The following is an 18600-nucleotide window of genomic DNA, read 5'->3' as shown; positions in this document are numbered from 1 at the left end:
TACGGTCCTAATCCATAACTTTCAGCCTGAATTATTCTGTTGCTCTGACAACATACCGCTCCTGTTCTCAGATGGGAGCATGCCACATTTGTGTGCCACATTTTTAATATCTTTTGAAGTTTATTTGGAATAGAGACAGCATAAGATTAAGAGGGTAGTTGGGTCACCTTTTATTCTTTGGGAGAATGGTTCTGTCGCTGCCTGTGATCTTTATGTTACTAATGGGACACGAAAGCTGGGAGAGTAGAGACTGGCAGACGTGGAGGAGAGGTGGGTAGGAGGCATGGAGGTGGTGCATCTGGAATCCCTCCCCATCTTCTTATGCTGGAGGGAACCAGACAGGGAAACTGGCTAGAGGACAGGCTATTATCAACTCTCAAGATTTTGAGGGTTGCATAATATTTTTTAAATGCAAAGACAAAGCTTTGTGACTCATGTAGTTGCAGAAGACTGAGTGATATTTTCAAGGCTAAAAAAGGGCAACCTCTCCCAGTGTGATGGAGCACGATTAAATAAATCCTACTGAGGACAGGTATCTGGATATCTTCTTCTGGGTTTAACCATTCCACTTCCTACTTTCTCTCCCAGCAGCAAAGCATAACCTCTCCTTCTGAGCCACTTCAGGCTTTAAGTCCTATTATGCAATGCCTACTGGAGACCTGAGCAGTGCAGAAGCGAGAGCACTGACCAATCTAAGGCTAAAGTAAATCTAGACAGATGGGCGGCCAACAAGAGTAAAGACACGTGAATGCCTCAGCCCATGGAAAAGAGATTTAAATAATAATTATTCCCTTTCTACTTAGAATGTCATTTAAAGCACTCTACATCAGTGCAAAGGGATCCCCACGCAAACATGAAACACAGCTGATTGCAGGAACTAGTGCTGTTTCTGGAGATTCATGGGCCGCAGGGCGCCACCGGTTCTGAAACCCCTCTGCCACAACCAGGTACAGGATGTGTTTAAGACAAACTACTAAAGTGAACAAGGCTGACCATGGAGCTACAGTGATGCAGATGAGGCAAATAATTAGGACCGTCCCTGTGCGTGCTAAGTCCAGCTGCTTCCTCTGCCGCTGTGTGTATGTCAATGAATGACTCTGGCCCCACTGTATTTTTCATAAGCCAACTTTAAATTGCAATTAATAAAGGCATCTGGTTCTTTCAACCATTTCATTTTACTCAGGGAAGGCAGATATGACATACTATCCCTTCCAATAGCTGTTTGGAGAGCTTCTTAGATGAAAGAAAGGGCAGAGAAAACAGTGCCTAATCAAATTTCTCCTGTAATCTTCTCAGGGATCTTTGTTCAGCAATGTAAAACTCACTTTAGCCTACATGAAAGAGGCGTTTTCCTCCACTGAGGAACATGGCAGACACATATCTGGGCTATAAAGAACCCACATCAATTTAATACTATAACATAACACACAACAACCGTAACATGATAATGCAGCTGTATTAGAAATCCCCGTTTCACAGGTCTAGAAATGTTCACATTGCTTTCATTGCACACCCTATGGCTAGTCTGTAGTGACAGGCTTGGGTGGAACTCCAGTGAGTGGAGGGTTTGAACTCTCCACGGTAACTTCAGCACTGGATTTCAGTACAACCCAGCTCCCTTTTGACGGCACAGATCCAGCCTGACAGGCCATCCCTGCGCTGTTTTTTTCCAAACGAGCCACGAGAAGTATGGAGGGGGAAGAGGTCCCCCCTCCCCGGTGGGGAGAGGGCCCCCGCCAAGCCTGGGGCTCCACTAGGGCAGGCCCTCGGGAGGCCGCGGGGCGAGGGCGGTCCCTGCGGGCCGCCGCTGCCCGCGGCGGGAAGGGAGGGGAGGGGAGGGGATGGCGGGCGGGCAGTGCTCTGCCGGCAGCCTCCCTCCTGCCCATACCTCCGGCGGCGGTGGCGGGGCGGGCAGCATGTGGGCAGCGGCCCCTCTCCTCCTCCTCCTCCTCCTCCTCCTGGTGCTGCGGCTGTGGCGGCGCAGGGCGGCGCCGCTGGAGGCGGCCGGCCGGGCCGTGCTCATCACCGGCTGCGATAGCGGCTTCGGGCACCTGCTGGCGCTCCGCCTCCACCGCCTCGGCTTCACCGTCTTCGCCGGGTGCCTCTGCCCCGGCGGGGAGGGGGCGCGGCGGCTGCAGCGGGAGGCCGGGGTCGGCGCCGGCCGCCTCCGCGTCCTGCGACTCGATGTCACCCGCACCCGCGACGTGCTGGCTGCCAAGGAGCTGATCCTCAGCCACTTGCCCGAGCGAGGTGAGGTGAGCCCCAACCCCGCGCTCGGCCGGTCCATTCTAGCGTCCCCTTTCTAGCCCGAGAGGAAATCCCCGAGAGCGAGGGTCCCCGAGACCCCTCCGCAGGTATCCGACAGGAGGAAACGTCGGGGAAAGCGGAGAACAGCAAGTGTGGGCGCGCACAGGAGGTGGTGGGAAGGCGAGGTATTCCTAGGCATGACTTGTGAAAGGGGGAATAAAGAATGGAAATGCGGAGAGGGCCGCTGCCTTGCCGTACAGAACTGGCTGCTTCTTGGTGCAACTTGAGGTTTGTCGAGCTAGTCCATGGGTGGGTTACTTAAAAGGAAGCCTGTCTATTATACACCCTACAGGGAGCGTACAGCTGGGAGAACAGATAGACTTCAGCTTGCAGAATAGTTGCAGACAACCTAAATTCTGGGCTGTCCCCTCAGAAGACGTGGCAGGGCATGGGTTGTCGGAGCACCGGTACCTCCTTTCCTGGTTAGGCTGCAGGGCAAGCATCACCCAGTACAATGATGGGGGATGCACGTGGCGCAGAGCAGGCTTACTCAGCCTCAAAAGTAAGATTCCCTCAGAATTACAAACGCTTCCTGCTCACACAGAGAGAATAAGTGGAGAGAATAAAGCACACAGAACGATAATGAAATGCAAGGCCTCTGCCTGCCTCGTTCATTAGCACATTGGGAAGGGGATGAAATGAGAAGTGAAGTAAGGAAAAGCATAGACACTGCTCATTAAGTACGTGTGTTTATGGTTGATCTTGACCTTATCTGAACAAGAGGCAGAGCCTTCCCCTCTCAGGCTCTTTCTCAAGCTGCAGAGGCAATGCAAATGACTCGCAAAAGCCCTTACAGGCTCAGTGGGGATGGGGTCACCTGAAACTCTGGGTTACAGGTAATTTATCCCATAATTCTGGCAGCTTATGCAATGGCTGTGTTCACACTGTCATGTAGACTCTTGAGTCCACAGTTAGCACTAACTTGCTGGTCATCCTTGCTCCCTGTAGGTGTGTGGACATGCCTTTGGATCAAGGCAAATCATGCTAGAGACATGAGGGCTTGCTGGAGGGGCTGGGAACGACACTTCAGCACAGCTGGTGTGGGAATGCAGCGTGCACACAGCGTGCGCACAGACAGTGGTTTTCCTGGGTCTCAGTCAGGCCCTTACACCTGTAACACAGGGCTGGGCACACACACAGAACACACATTTTCTGAAACCTTTTTCCATTGTTGGTCAGCTCTTCTGCTGCAGCATTTTGAGGGTATGCTGCAGAGGCAGAAAAGAAAACGTAATTTTATAGAGCCAGATAGCACATACACCATTTAGGAAAACTCCCAATTATCAAATAATCTTCCTCCTAAGTTTACTAAATAAAAAGGAGAAAAAGACTTATTTTAATGTCTGATACTAATGGAGTGAATGCCACAGGTTGTCTTCAGAATTTATAAAATATAGGGGCATAAATATTTTTATCTCAAATGTAATGAATCCATGAGGATACTCTACTTATGTAGAATCTTTAAGCAAAAGACTTTAAGCAAAAGCAGTAGGAGTGTTCCTTCTTGGCACCTCTGAAAATACGTGTTGTTTACTTTGGTATTTTAACTTTATAAAAACAATATCAATTTACGATTCAGCTCTCATATTAACCAATTTATTTGTTAAAGATGGGAATTGTAATTATTTTTTTTACATTTGGGTCAAAGATTTTTTAAAATGAAATTCTTTTTCATTAGGAAAGAATTCTGAACCATCTGTAATTGTGTTTATGTTCTGAAAGTAGCTAGAAGAAGAGAAAAGTGTGCGACTGCAGAGACCATTTTATCTGCTACCCAAAGGTTCCCAAAGGGTTGTAAGTGGAGCATGCGCCTCCATGTCCCACCCGTTCAGAAACTCCCTGTTGTGAAACCTTAGGACCTTCTCTCTAGCAGATCACAGACAGCAGCATCCACAGCCTGCACCAGGAGACTGACCAGCCTGCAAATCAAGTGCAGTCAGACACTTGTAATAAGGAGAACAAAGAGCAGGCGGTGAGGCCAGTAGACTGTTTTAAATAAGCATTGGACAGATAGAAAATCTGCATTTGGTTTTTGCACAGACATTTCAAACTGATGTAGGAATCCAGGGTTGTGCTGAAAGGTTATAGTAGATCATAGGTTATCTTACATAAAAAGCTGTGAAAACATGTACCTTTAAAATACTTACTGGCAGTGTTCTGGATGTCCTTAAGTACCATTGGACAGTTCTGTCTCTCCCTCCCTCAGAACAGGATAATTATATCAGCAAGTCCCTGTAAAAACTGAGAAGAGGTATCTATCTCTGGGAATCACTAGGTGTTTGCTTAGGGATTGTTCCTTCTCTGCACTTTATGCCATTTTTACTATAACCAGTTTCACTCAGGTACCAAAGATTTTACATATGTCACACCAGCATGGTGGACTTATAAATTCAGATCACTAAACTACTCCCATATCATTCCAAAAATGTCAGAAAGAAACCACTGCAGCAATCTCTGGGTTGAATGGTAAGTATGCAAAGGCATTCCAAACTCCAGAAGACGTACCAAAACAATGAAGAAGCAGTTAAACAATGATCCCTTTTTGCATGCTGTGTTTAAATAGCTCAGAGTAAATCCTGGTAAAGAATAAATATTTATTCTTTATGATTACAGTGTCATCCTTTCCATGGATTCTGCATCTCAGACAAGTATGACTTCTTTGAATGTCAGACATTGGCAGATACGCTGTCTTCCAAGTCATCTTAATCTGACTGATAAGCCAAAACTTTGTCCTTTATCTTAAATCTTTTCCTGTAGTTGATGAAAATACACATTTTCTTGCATTTATTACATCTCTATACACGATTTTCCTCCTTTCAAACTTGCTGAATGCACTTGTTTCTGCTTGCACTTCCATAAAGCCTGTTGAGCCCGGTCAGCATCACATACTCTTTTGCTCTAGACACAATATATGGACAAAATAAGAGAGCCTCTGTCCTGAAGAGTGTGCAATCTGCAATGGAGGGCTCTCTAGACAAGAAGCTGGCAACGAACAGGGGCGCAGAGAGCTCAAGTCCCTCCCAAATCTTGTTCTTCAGCAGATTTTAGTTGCTTCAAACCTAGACCCAAGTTGATCAGGCTGCAGGTCTACACTGTAAAGCCTGTATTTTTTGCCTAGAGTCCTAATGAAAAAACTGACCACCTAATTGTGGACTGCAGTGGATGAGTCTCGTGCTGTCCCACTGACTCAGTTCACTGCATGGAAAGGAATAAGAAATTCCTGGGTCTGGGGAGAATGAATCTAAGAAGCCTCACTCAGCAATTGCTGGTGGCATGGGAAGTCAACCAGGATGGAGGAATACTGTGCTCTGGTATTTTCCTGTGCCCCGGATAATTTCTGCTTTCAGTAGACTATTCAGTATAAAATGTACAACTAAATCTCAGGAATGAAGCACAGTAATCCCTACACCTTCTAGTTACGCCATAACCATGAGATAACTAACTGAAGCTCCACCTTGTCTTCTCTTTCTCTGTTATGCAAGAGTAGAAATCCAAACTACTGGTAACACCTAGCTGGATGTTCTGCTGCTTCACAGTTTGTTTCCTTGTAAATATTTGTTCTATTCTAGACTGCGAAATTATGTCAGTCTGAAAAGGGTGGCACATCAGTTTCCATGGTATGTAGCTCATTCTCTAGAGCTAACTAACTGTCCCTTCACAAAAATCTGCTGGCTCTGATGCTTTTCTTTTTCGTTATTTGTTTTTATGGCTTCCAAGCCTATTAAGATGACTTTCTAAAATATTGAGAGTCCTTTCTTGCTTAAAAAGAACTTCTTGCACTTGCATGTTAAAACCAACATGAAGTAGACTGGGACTTTGGAGCATGTTGATTTGCAACTCTCTCAAGCTCTACAGCAAAACTTATTTTTTCCTGATTTGCTGCTTCTGTTTAAAACAGGAATGTCTCTTCCTCTCCTTGACTTTTGCAAGTGGGTTACATGTAGCTAGCTGGAAGGGATGGATATTAGTTTTAGTCCTACCTCCTACTCCAAAGTTATTGAATACTCTTCTCCACTTAATTAAAATTCCTATTCACAGAATCCACCCAGTAGGTCCATGGTACCATATTTTAGCTCAGACTTCCTGTTCAAATAGACTCATCCTCGCAGTGAAGACAACCACAGCATAACACTCCAAGCAAGGATGGTACGTATCTGAAAGTCAGCAGTCTCGGCTGATGCATTACTATGAACACCCTGCATTGCCACACACAGATTGGTTTGTTCCCTCTTCATTTTTCTCAACAGGAATGTGACAAATCACACTCCCCTTCCTTTGGCTGGTTTCCTTTAGTATTCAGTTGGGATCTTTCAGGAAAGAGCCTGTCATTTTTGCATGGTCTGAGCTTTAGGCAAGAAACTCCAAAGATCAGTGATACCAAGAACACGTCTGAGTTTTGAAAATTTGACCGAATTCAGATATTATCTGTGTGCAGGCACCTACATAGAAATTGCCTGATTTTCAAAAGGCTTTGCAAGCACACAGCTTGATTGGCTTGAATAGGAAGAGTACTTCTAGGAGTTTTTGGGAAAACATATGCGTTTTGGTCAAAATGTCTTGAAGTAGCAATTATCTGGGAGGTTATGTGAGAGCTAGTGTTCTTCTCCTGAAAGCCTCACTAATCTTAAGTTAGGTTTCCAAAAGTGATTCTTTATATCCTCTGCTATATCTCTTAATCTTTGTCCTCAGGATCCATTTTCCCAATACAGAGATCAGTGAAAATCTCTTTGACATCCAGTTCTGCTTTCCAGTTTATTTATTCCCCACCTGCTGTAGCATAGCCTAACACCCCTTTTCCTAAGCTGGGCTTGGATTGCATTCTGTTTTGACAGTCTGAGTGATTTTTTCCTTCCAGATCAAACATCAGCTGCTTTTTCCTAATGTGTCTGTGCATGGACATGCTGAGGAAACGCATTATCTTTTTCCTTTTGCTTTTAAATTCTCACTTGTGCCTTGTCCTTCTAGATTACCATCTAAGGACTATATTTCTCAGGTTACATGACCTGCTTTTGTCTAAAGAAATATATAATGTATTTTGTATGCACGTTTATAGCATTCATTTTTACCACAATCATTTCAGGAAAGGAAGACCAAAGCAGATTCAAGTACCCTGAGTACATAGCTGTTTCTCAGAAGACAAGAAATTTTCTGAAAAAGTGGCAGAAGGGGATAATGAACTGTTCATTATTTGAGTAGAATTTTGTGCATTGATTCAACTGAATAAAGTGGCAGGAAAATTTGTGGAAAATATAAGAACATTTCCCATTTGGGAATGCCAAAATATTCTAAGAGACAATATGTTTCTCTTGAGGGCAAATAAAATGTTTTGAGCTTGCCCTGACCAAAATTTCTTTTTATGTTTTACTTAATCTTCTCTTCAGAAAAATCTATTTCACTTTAACTCAAGCCAGTTTTTCTCCTCTTGACTTTTGATTTCGCCACTGCACAGAAAGAAGGAGCCTTATTCTGTGAACTCTGCCTGTTTACACAGGCTGGCCTCACCACTAACCACTGGGAATCTTTGAAGTGCATGAGGCAAATGTCTGGAGAGAAAACTTAAGCCTTGCAAGCTGAATTCTGTGTTTCACAGTTTAGAGAAAGAGGAAGAAAATAAATTGTCTGAAGTTTATTGGCTGTATTTCTGAAGACCTCATGAATTCAGTGATATGTGGAGCAAGTGTTCTTGCTGTGCTGTGCAGGATGCAGTGGCAGAAGCAAAATTACTTTTTTTTTTTTTAATTAGAAAAAGTGAAGCTGAGAAGAACAGAGAACAGCTTTTACAGTGATGTCAGGCTTTAGTTTGCCTTGTGTTAGAGTTAGGTTATGTAAAAATAAACCCGAGTACAGAGACCTCCAGCCTTAAGTAGAAACAGATGGAGTGTGCAGCTACTCAGTCCATCTCCAGATCAGATCCTGTGCAAGTACAGAAATATTGACAATTAGCTTTTACAGAGGTCTCTCTAATCCATTGATCTTGAAGCATTTTACAAGGAGGTCAGTGCCATGGAGCTAGTTCTATTTTAAGAAGGAGAAAGAAAGCCACAAAATGATAGAAAGGCTTGGAACAACAGGGCAATGGCAGGAGGAAGAAGGAAGTCGAGAGTGCTCAATTCCAGTGGCCAATTTTTTGGTCCATTTCCTCTCCTCAGTCCACTAACATTTGGGGCAGTAGAAAAGAAGTGAGTACACAGGAAACTGCTGCGTTACTAGGACAGCAGTCAGTCTGCATCTAAAGTTATAAGAGAGGACCACTGTCAAGGATTGCTGTGTGACTGACTGCTGAATAATGATTTATTCTCTTTGGAGGACAGTTATCTACGTTCTGTGTGGTAAATGTCTGAATTTGCATGTTTCGCTCTGCAAATGAGACATTCACTGAAAGAAATTTGTTTAAACACCAATTTCGTTATGTAATACAAGTAATACATATATGTTAGGAAAGCTTACAGAAGTCTGCTTTACAAACTAATTTTTTAAAAAAAAAGTCTGTTTCAGCTTTAACTATTGCGTTGTGAATGAAATCCTCTATTAGCAGTCCTTGGCAGGCCTCTGGAAGGACCAAGATACCGAGAAATCATTGCAGTAGCTTTGTCAGAGAAGATCAGAAGGAAAAAGAGTTCAGCGCAAGGGTTTCTGCAGGACTTTACCAGGGAGACCAAAGGTCCCCCTGAAAACATCTTTGCCACCACGGGTACAGGAGGCTACAACAGGGCTGGCATCACACCCATGCACAAACCCTGTATCCAGAGGATGGAAGAAAGGCACTGTTACCCACCCTGCCTCATCACAAACCGAGGCTTAGACGTCCTGTAGAAGGCAGGACAAAACAATCATTTGCTTCAGATGTGCACAAGAAATCTTTAAAAAAAAATGCATAAGCAAAATTGTCAAGGCCTGGTGGAGACAGGCTGCAAACTTTGCTATTTCAGTGCTAGTCAGGCTACCCTATGTACTGGTCACCCTAGAAATACCCTCAGTCAGGATTTGAGGACAGAAACAGGAATGTCTTCAAAAGCATCGTGTCATGTCACTCTCTGCTTTCCCATACATCTACAGATACATGTACACATATATAAGTCGGCCTGGCTTAATCAGCATTTACTCAGCACATCAGCTCCAAACTGTGAGCACTCTACACTTCAATGAAAAAGCACTTCCAGCTGTCGAGGTTATTAGCACCACACAGTGCTCACACAAAGCATTCTGTGGCTTTGGGCTGAAGGGCTTTCACTTTTTGGCAACAAAAAGTTGTGTCAGAAGGAGCTTTGCTGCCCATAAATTTCCACTTGTAAAGACTGGAATCTTACTGTGTTTCAGGGGGCTGGGCTCCTTAGCACCAAAACCCATTGTTATATGGGGAATAAAAAGAAAATAGTGTTAACCATTGACCTTACCCGATGCTGCGCCCATGTATGTGATTCTGGCTGATTTCAGAAGGAATTGAAGACTAAATCCTGGAAAAGGAGCCAAGACTTAGGCTCCTAAATTAGTCAGGCACTTTGAAAATACTACCCCTTAGCCTTTAGATTGCTTAATATAATTTTCACAAAGCTGCTCATAGCACAGTGGGATGACAGTAATTAAAATATCATGGTACACCACATTGGCAGTAAGATGTAGTCTCCTAGATCATGGTATTCATAAATCAGACAACTATAAAGTGAGTGATTATTAAATAGCACTGAGACTTATATAGTCCAGGTAATGGCCACAATTACATTCCTTCATTAAACAAAACATGCCTGCACTTATAAGTGCAGATAAGACAACTAAAAAGTTGTTTCCAAGGGTCCAAATCACTAGTGTTTTGTCACCTAATGGTAGTTGTTTTGCCGTGAAAAATGCTTGTTGAGACATTTCTCTTCCATAGGTTTCTGGGGGCTTGTCAACAATGCAGGAATATCAACATTTGGCGAGACAGGGTGGCTGTCTATGGAGAAATATGAAAAATTTGCAGATGTTAATCTCCTTGGGAGCATCAGGACAACTCTGGCATTTCTTCCCCTTCTAAGGAAATACAAGGGTAATGTTAATCCACTGTTATTTAGAGTGGTAGAATAATTAGCTTACTATAATCAGCACAACGTAGCATCTATAAAAGAAGCCTTAATTGTCTTTCATTGAACTGAAATGACAGCCTCCTCCTGTGTGGCCTGAAAGAGCAACTTGATCCTGAAAAGAGGGTAAAGTCATAAGGGGAAAAAAATAGCCTTAAAGGTTCTGTCTTTACAATACATAGACAAAAGTATTTACAAATAATGAATTATCTGGTTTTGACTCAGAAAAAAGAGATAAATAAATGCTTACAGTAGATCATTAAGCCCAGACAAGACTTTGTGAGCACTGACAATCAGAAAATCCAATAAACTCTTGCTTAACTTAGGCTTTACTGTTTTACTGTTTGGCAATTGCGAGAGGAAGGGTGATCATACAGAGATGAACTAGAGATATCCATCTTCCAGTTCCAAGCCTAGCAAGATTCTCTCTATGACCTTGGGTAGGAAACTTCAAGTATGTGAAACAGTGCTGTACAGAGATGCCTGGGTATCGAATGGGATAAATGTATTTGCACAGACATCCATATGTGTGGGCTTTATCCTTTCTTCTGAGAAGAAATGGTTCAAATAGCCCTCTGCAGCATTGCAGCATGTCTTATTTGCTTTGCAGTTTGTTCCCAACCTTTCCCCATATATATTTGGGAAACAAAGTTACCCTTTTCCTTTCTCCCTCTTTTGCTTAGCTTGTCTGTTTTAAGTTGTAAGCTCTTTAAGGTGAGGATTTGTTCTGTGTGTATACAGCATCAAGCACAGTAAGGGTTAGGTTTCATCTGGAAGCCCCAGATGTCACTGTTACACAAAATTTTGGTAAGATAAAAGCATCCCCTTTTTGGCTGCTCTGTCTCTTTCTGCTTGGCTGCCTTCGTTTGATGGTATTTTGAAGCAAGAAGAAAGAAACTTTTAAATACTGGAAGTCAGATGTGATTTTGTAAAAGAATGTTCTATTGAATGTACTCAGTGAGAAACAATGAATATGTTATGTGGCCATTACATGGGGAGGCATCAGTTTTTTTCTGTCATGTCCTACTCTCTGCTTAAACTCTTCGATGCTGATCCACCAGAGGCATTTGTCTGACTCTCTGAATTGCAAAGGGTTACTTTGAAGTGAAAGGGACTAATTGTGTGTATGGTATTAAGCACATGCTTAAACTTTTAGAAGATTTGTGTCTGGATGGCTGCACATATCTCAAAAGGGCACTCTGCATCTTGCTCCTGGCTGTCAATGCTGACTTGCTTGCGCTCCATTTTCAAATCCCATCTATGTAGGAGAGGAGGCCAGGGCACTTCTAGGAAGAATCCTAGGTTTCCGATCTCCATCCTTGTGGGAACAGCCAGGACAGCTAAAGCTCATGTTTTTGGGGGCAGCAAGTGGCCTCTCCAAATAAAAAGCTGGAATTACGGATGTTAGAGCATTCTCCTGGGAAAGCTGGTTTTCAATTACTTTAGGCAAAGAGGGAAGTAAAGTGACATGCCCCACATCCTGGGTGTTTGCTCCAAATCAGTTAGCTACTGGATAAAGGAGGCAGAAGTCATCCTACTGTCGCTTACCCCATAGCTGTTTTCTGAAGGAAGGGGCTTACTGCCATTTTAGGATGAGCACCGGTTCCAAGAGAAACTAGGATTTTTAATATTAAGATTATTAGTACTTGTAAAGGGCAGCATTGCCTTCCAGCCTAGAATTAAGCATCCTACTCTGAGAGGAGCAACATTCCCCCATAACTTTTCCAGATGGCCAGGCCAGCTGATACAGCATCTTGATTAGCAAGCTGGTAGTTGTTCTCCCATTATTGTATATAAGATTTATTCCAGACACTGTGTAGGAAGGCATGGAACCTGATTCAAAATATCAGATTTCACTGCATTTCCATGATAACCTTTTAATATCCCACAAGCCTATACCATTTGGTCAGATCCAGAGCCCAGACATCGTCTGCATCTGTGGCAGCAACAGGAGCACAACTACGTTCTCCGTATTGTTAGCAACAAGGCCATCTTCTCTCACACCTCTGGTATTTCTATACGCACATTGACATGTTCTTACTCTGGTATGCCTATATGATAGAAGTTAACAAGTAAACAACTGCCCAGTGCCTCAAATCAGAAACCTCTGCTATTTAAGGCATGCCTGAATTCAGCAAGAGTTATAAAGGGGGAAAAAGCAGCACAGATCAGGGCAATCACAGCAAGGCAGTGTAAGGCTGGAGACATTTTGTCAAGTCACCTTTCTCTGGCAAAGCTTATCACTGTACAGTCTGATTTTGACTTTTTATGCACAGTTGTAAGCCAGGTTTCAGTGCAGAGGCATCATTAGCACTTAAAAAAATGGTATTAGTAGTCATATATACCCTGCAGAGAAAATCAACTACTCCTCTCCTCCGCAGTCCTCCTCCTATCACTAGTATGGACTTTCATTACTATTTTTCAGTCTAAAGTTTTTAGGGAACTGCTTTGTTCCATCTCTTTCATCCTGTCTTGGACTCAGAAGGAATAAGCAGCACGTTGGGAATGTGTTACACTTTGTCTAGTCCAGAATCTGTCACTAGATGGAAGAAAGGTTTTTCTGTGAAGTTCTCTGCTTAACAGAGCTGAGTGCACTTCTGTGCTGGGACTCCGCACTTGCACAGCCCGGCTTTGGCATACTATGTAGTAAAACAGCATAATGCCAAATACTGCCTTATTAGCAGCTCAGAAGGCTCAGGTAAATCAATTCTATGTTAAAGACTGAGACTGAAGTTATGTTATTTGCACTATTTTCTTTCCAGGACGTATTGTTTTCATGTCCAGCATTATTGCCTATTTTGCTCTGGGAAATGGTATTTATTCTATGACCAAGGCAGCTATTGAAAAATTCTGTGATGCTCTGAGACTGGAAATGAAGAAGTTCGGTGTCCAGGTAAGTGGTGTAACAAGTAACTGTTGTGTGAAACTCCCTGCTATTTCTAACATTGATTTTCATATGAGAAAGAGAGAAGTTTCACTCCTGAAACTTCCTACAGAGCTGAAGTGCATCTTTTTGTGGGGAAAGAAGCGACTTATACAAAGAATACCAGACAATGGTGTGGGGTTAGAAATTTTGGCCAAGGGAACAAGAACAAGCCTACGCAAAATAATACCTAATCTTGTGCAAAGCAAGATCCATGCATCCAAATGAGAGAGAGAGAAATCAGAGCTGAATCCCTGGGTGCAGCTTCCCCTTGGAAAGAGGTGGTTTCTGTGGGGCTAATCAGTGAGCTGGAAATCACTGGGAACAGCAGATCTGGGTGATGTTTGCAGTTCTAGGAAGCTGGGGTAGTGCTCCTCCTCTTTGTGCCAACACTGTAACTTCCACCTGTTCTCCACATCCTCTGCACTGGAGAAACTTTCCAAGTCAGGCCTGCCTGAGCAGTGCTGTGCTCCATGAGGAACATGTAACAGTACCAGGTAATTGAAACTTTCTCTGGGGTGACTGCTGGAACAAAGAGCCTCGTGGGAGCAATGTGCAGCAAAAAGGAAGGCTTGTCACCTACCAGAGGGATTCTTTCTCTCTCTTTTCTCTCACAGTATCAGTGCTTAAAAGCTCCTTCCTTTTTGTGGGAACAGTTATGCTGCAAGAGGCAGTATTGTGCAGAGTAATTATGTTTTTATTCTCTTAACCTAAGAGGCTCTAAGCATGCTCTTAGTGCCCTGTCTAAGCAACACTGATAGTCAAGCCTGAAGCTTAGATCAATAAGTAGCTTCACTAGGCTTTGTCCTTGGAGTCACTCCACTGCTGAAACACTCTTCTCAAATGCTAAAAAGTCTTCCCTAGAGGATTTACATTGGCGTGCTCTTTACGTATACATATTTACAGCACCGTTCCTAAGCTTTGCGTTAGAAGAAATTACAGTTATGAGTCTATTAAGTATCCCTCTTGGATAAGTACAAAATGCTATAAAATGCAAGTGATTTTACACATCTTAATACCACACAGCGTGATGAGGATTTGAACAGATTAGCTGAGCACAATCTCAAATGCATGGAAGAGCTTAATTTAACAGGTTAGCTACCCTGGTCGTTTGGGGATTTTTACTGCTACCCCAGCCCTGGAATAGCCCCAACACACAATACAGCGAGGCAGGCTGACAAACATTTCCAGACTATGAGAGTTATTTTTCTGTTTCTCACTGTATGCAAGACACTGGCTAGCATTTGTCTTGGAACCTACTGTGCAGAGAGCCTGCAGAATACATGGTCTCTCTTCCCTGTGCTCCCCTGCCCTGCCTTGTCTTTCCCTTTGTCCTTTCAGGAGAAAGTCACCCAGAGGTGGCAAGGAACAGATGGAGCTATGGCTCTGTCCCACTGAACTCTGGCCAGGCAAGCTGGCTGCCAGAAGGAAACAAAGTATGTGTCTTTTATTGGAAAGGAGGCTACAGAAAATCAAGGAAGGGAAAAAAATCATCATCTCTCCTTTTCTCCTAGCCAACTCCAAAAAGCTCCAAAACATGAAGTTTTCAAGCCTCCATTGTTTAAAACAAATGTGGGAAGTTTACTATTGGCATTGGTTTGGCTAATATTAAATGCTTTTGAACATAGCGCCCAAAGGGAGGGCTCCAAAAGATGCGCTGTGACAAACCTACCTGAGGCAGCATAAGATGCCCCTGCTACGCATGCTCTCTGCTGGAGCTTACCTGCATCCCCTCCTGCTCTCTGCATATAGCTCCTCAACCACTCCGGTATGCAGCGTGCTGGCTGCCATGCGGGCTGAGGGGCAGGCATGAGGTGGTACTGACACACAGGTAGTAGCCTCTGGTACATGGGCTGGGTGGCAGATTGGAGCCATTAAGGTTTTATATTACTACAGACTTTCCAGAGAACGCTTGTCAGATCCCCAAGTCTCTTACACAGCTCAGTGCAGTTTTTCCTCGCCCTGTGCTGTTGTCTTTAGAAATCCAATCAGTTAAACACCATGGAGTTTAAATATTGCATATCTACAAATAGTTTGAACAAGCCCACTGCTAACTGAGGAAAAGCATGCATACTGTGAGTATGCAGAACTCTCAGAAGTTTGAGCAACAACAACATGTGCAAAGAAAACAGACAGAACAGCAAAGTATTTCTTTGCTTTCAATTTAAACCTACATGCACAGAAATCCACGGATATTTGCTAATGACTTCAGTGAGAGCTAGACCAGGACCTTTACCCCTCTGTTCTTGGCTGACAAGGCCTGTTTTCCTTTTAATTATACCTGCTTGGGGAAAATAGCACTTCCTTCCCCAAGAGCTTCTAATTTTCTTTGATATCTCCTTTTGTCCCAAATTGGGGCAAAAACCCCCATTCCTTGCAAGATTCACCACTGAGTGAAAAATCCAAAGTATTCCACTTTGTAGACATCAAATTCATACTGAAATGCTTTGTCTCAGTATTGTCAAAACATTTATACCATAAAGCACCTCTATAAAAATCAAAGATGCACTGTTGCATTCTGTGAAGGTATGCTGAGTAATCAAAACAAGAACATTAACATCAGAGCAAAATGAGGAAGTCAGAATAAAGCACCTCTGCAATCTTAAGTGTTTAACAGGAATATATTTTATTTCAGTCAAGTTTTCAAGGTTAAAATTTCGACAAAGCAGCATTTTCTGGAATAAGCCTGTCTGCAGAAAGCTTTTGATCTGTTTTACTGACGATAGTATTTAATTGAATTCAGAATGACTGATTGCATCTTGATAAGTTTTACATCTTGCTTTTAGGTCTGCATTATTCAGCCAGGAAATTATGCACGCTCTACAAAAATTCAGCCACCAATCAGTGCCGAAGAGATTTGGAATGAACTCAGTGAAGAGGAAAAAGCAGCTTACAATAAGGAGTATGTTCAAGAACGCGCAAACTTTTTCAACAGCATACTCAGCGAAGGAAGCGCTAACGGCAATGAAGTCGTAGATGCTATGGTAGATGCTTTAACATCTCCTGCACCCAAGGCGCGTTACATGGTAGCAAAGCTGAAGGAAAAAGCACTGGTGTTTGTGTGTGCTTTATTCCCAACTGTTGTAATGGATTGTGTTTTGTCTTACGCTATGAGTAAAGTAAAACTTGCATAGCCTATGTTGGTAATATTCAGTGTCTCAGGCGGGGCACTTTTTTAAAAAATGCGAAAGCCAGGGCTGAATCTATTGCCCCCAGAAATCAGTAGAATAGCATCAACTATCTGATACAAACTTTGGAAGATCTCCCTAGTCAGAACTGTCACTTATTCGTAGGGAAAAACATACAGGACCCCACATATAATTTATATATTTGTCAATGTAACTTTATTTCTCCCATGTGGAAAAAACACCTGGCCACTTATGCTGCTTTAGGTATTGCCTAGAAAATTTAATGCAGCTTTTTCTAATGCAATACCAGGTTACTGTGTAACAGTCATGATCGAGACAAAGGGGAGCATATCCTATAGGGCAACTGCACACCTGAAATCATGACAGCAGAGGTGAAAATACCTTATCTGTAGGAACCCAAATAGTAATTTATTAGGGGTGATGGGAAGAGGTTAATGGAAAAGCTAGGAATGAGCAATAGACCTTGAAATACTTTAGTTAAGTGGCTGTAGAAAGTTAGGAAGTGTCGAATAATAGAGATGTAAGGTGTTCGGGATAACTCTGTACAAAGCCAATATATCATGGACTTTGGAATATAAGTAGCATATTCCATTTACAAATGAATATTCAATCCTAAATAAACTCTTTTATCTAATGTCTGGATTAATCAATGTGTTAACCTAAGGTGCAGAGAGCTAAACACCAGGGCGACAGCTACCAGTATGCAGGAGCAACCTGTAGCTTAGAAAGGATATATTCAGCCTGGAGCTCTGGTTTTGCTACTATTATAGGGAATAATGTCTGATTAAAAAAATATCTATTAACATGAACAGGAAAGCTTTAGTAACATGTATCTATGAGAGTAACTGAGCACACTGGCTTCATTAGCAGTCTCCTACTAACTGTTGTGGAAGAGATTGCCAGTTTACACATACACAGTTTGCAATTTGGCTTGGTTGTGGCATTGCACAAAATCCAAGGACTCTGGAACCAGAAGATCTCAGAATAGCTGGGGTCAACTGTGCTGACACCAGTAGATACAGGGCAGCAGCATGGAGCGTTGGTCTCCCCCAGGAGGTGCCAGACCTCCCATATCAAACCGAAGACTGCTGTAAGTTGACCTAGTTAACTTTTTGGTCTGATCAAGAAATTGCATCCTATACCTGGGTAGTCTTTCCTAATGTATTTGATTAATTATTGAGAAAAGTTACTCTCTTGTGGTAGGTAATTGTGCGGTCTGAGTCAGAGCAAACAGATTGATTCTTCCAGGTCCTCTCCTGACACACTCAGCAGTGGAACAGCCATCTTACTGCACATGTTTGAGATTGTGGAACATCTTACTTCTCTTTCCAAATGCTGGACCCACCCCTGGAGCTGGCATTAGCAAGAGGACAGGCAAGGGCTCCCACCTGTTCCACAGCCTGTCAACAGCAAGATAATCAGATGATTATCATCCACTCTCCTCATTTAACCACAACTGAGCAAGGCCAAGCAAGGGAATAGGAACAAGGCTTATTCCAACTGAACCAATTGATTTCTTGTATAGGAATTCCCCCTGCTTGACCTCAGGGATTTCAGCAGCCTTACAACTTTGGAAGAGTTGTTCTCATGCTCTTAGCCGTTCTTTGTGCAGATTACCCTTCCTTACAGTAAGTAGCACTGAACTCAACAAGCAGCTTTGAAGCCCAGATGTTTACCCATCAGCCCCTCAATACATGTGCTTCTCTCTGCCTCAAGTCACTTTTCATTACAGGGCCTCCCTTCTGTTTGCATTTCTAAGAGCTACTGCAGTAAGTTGTTCTTAAGAGCCAGCACCACTAGAAGTTCTGCCTTCCAGATCCGACAGCATGGAATAACTTCGAACTGAAAATTCCTCCTTTATTTGCTGTGTATGTGGTGAAGCATGTGATCAGTATTTCAGTAGCCTCATGTAACATCAGATGAGCAACACCCCAGAACATTTATTCCTTCATCTTGAAAACTAAGAACTTGCAGTGTGCAGTATCTCACGTGGGGCACAGTGACAGGCCATATGAGAACAGATGGGACAAATGAAGGCAGTTCATATTTTCATTGCTGTCTAACCTGTCAGCGTGGAAACAAACTGAAAAACAGCCACAAAATCATTATCTTTCATATTCCCCCTCAGGTTTTTAATATTATGATCTGCATATAAAGAACTAAT

At 43.0% G+C, this 18600-nt stretch overlaps 1 protein-coding gene across 1 annotated transcript; it reads left to right on the top strand.

Annotated features, from left to right (window-relative positions):
* The first annotated feature begins 1916 nt into the window (after positions 1 to 1916).
* Positions 1917 to 17041, top strand: LOC104040430 (D-beta-hydroxybutyrate dehydrogenase, mitochondrial). Its single transcript, XM_064448615.1, has 4 exons — positions 1917 to 2250; positions 10178 to 10330; positions 13127 to 13257; positions 16074 to 17041. The coding sequence occupies exons 1-4, from the start codon at positions 1917 to 1919 to the stop codon at positions 16419 to 16421; spliced, it is 966 nt and encodes a 321-aa protein (XP_064304685.1). The 3' UTR covers positions 16422 to 17041.
* The last annotated feature ends 1559 nt before the right edge of the window (positions 17042 to 18600 follow it).

Source organism: Phalacrocorax carbo, chromosome 3 (genome assembly GCF_963921805.1).
Source record: "Phalacrocorax carbo chromosome 3, bPhaCar2.1, whole genome shotgun sequence".
In the NCBI taxonomy this organism is placed as follows: domain Eukaryota; kingdom Metazoa; phylum Chordata; class Aves; order Suliformes; family Phalacrocoracidae; genus Phalacrocorax; species Phalacrocorax carbo.
The sequence above is the reverse complement of the archived record's forward strand: the minus strand, read 5'-3'. Positions and strand labels throughout refer to the sequence as shown.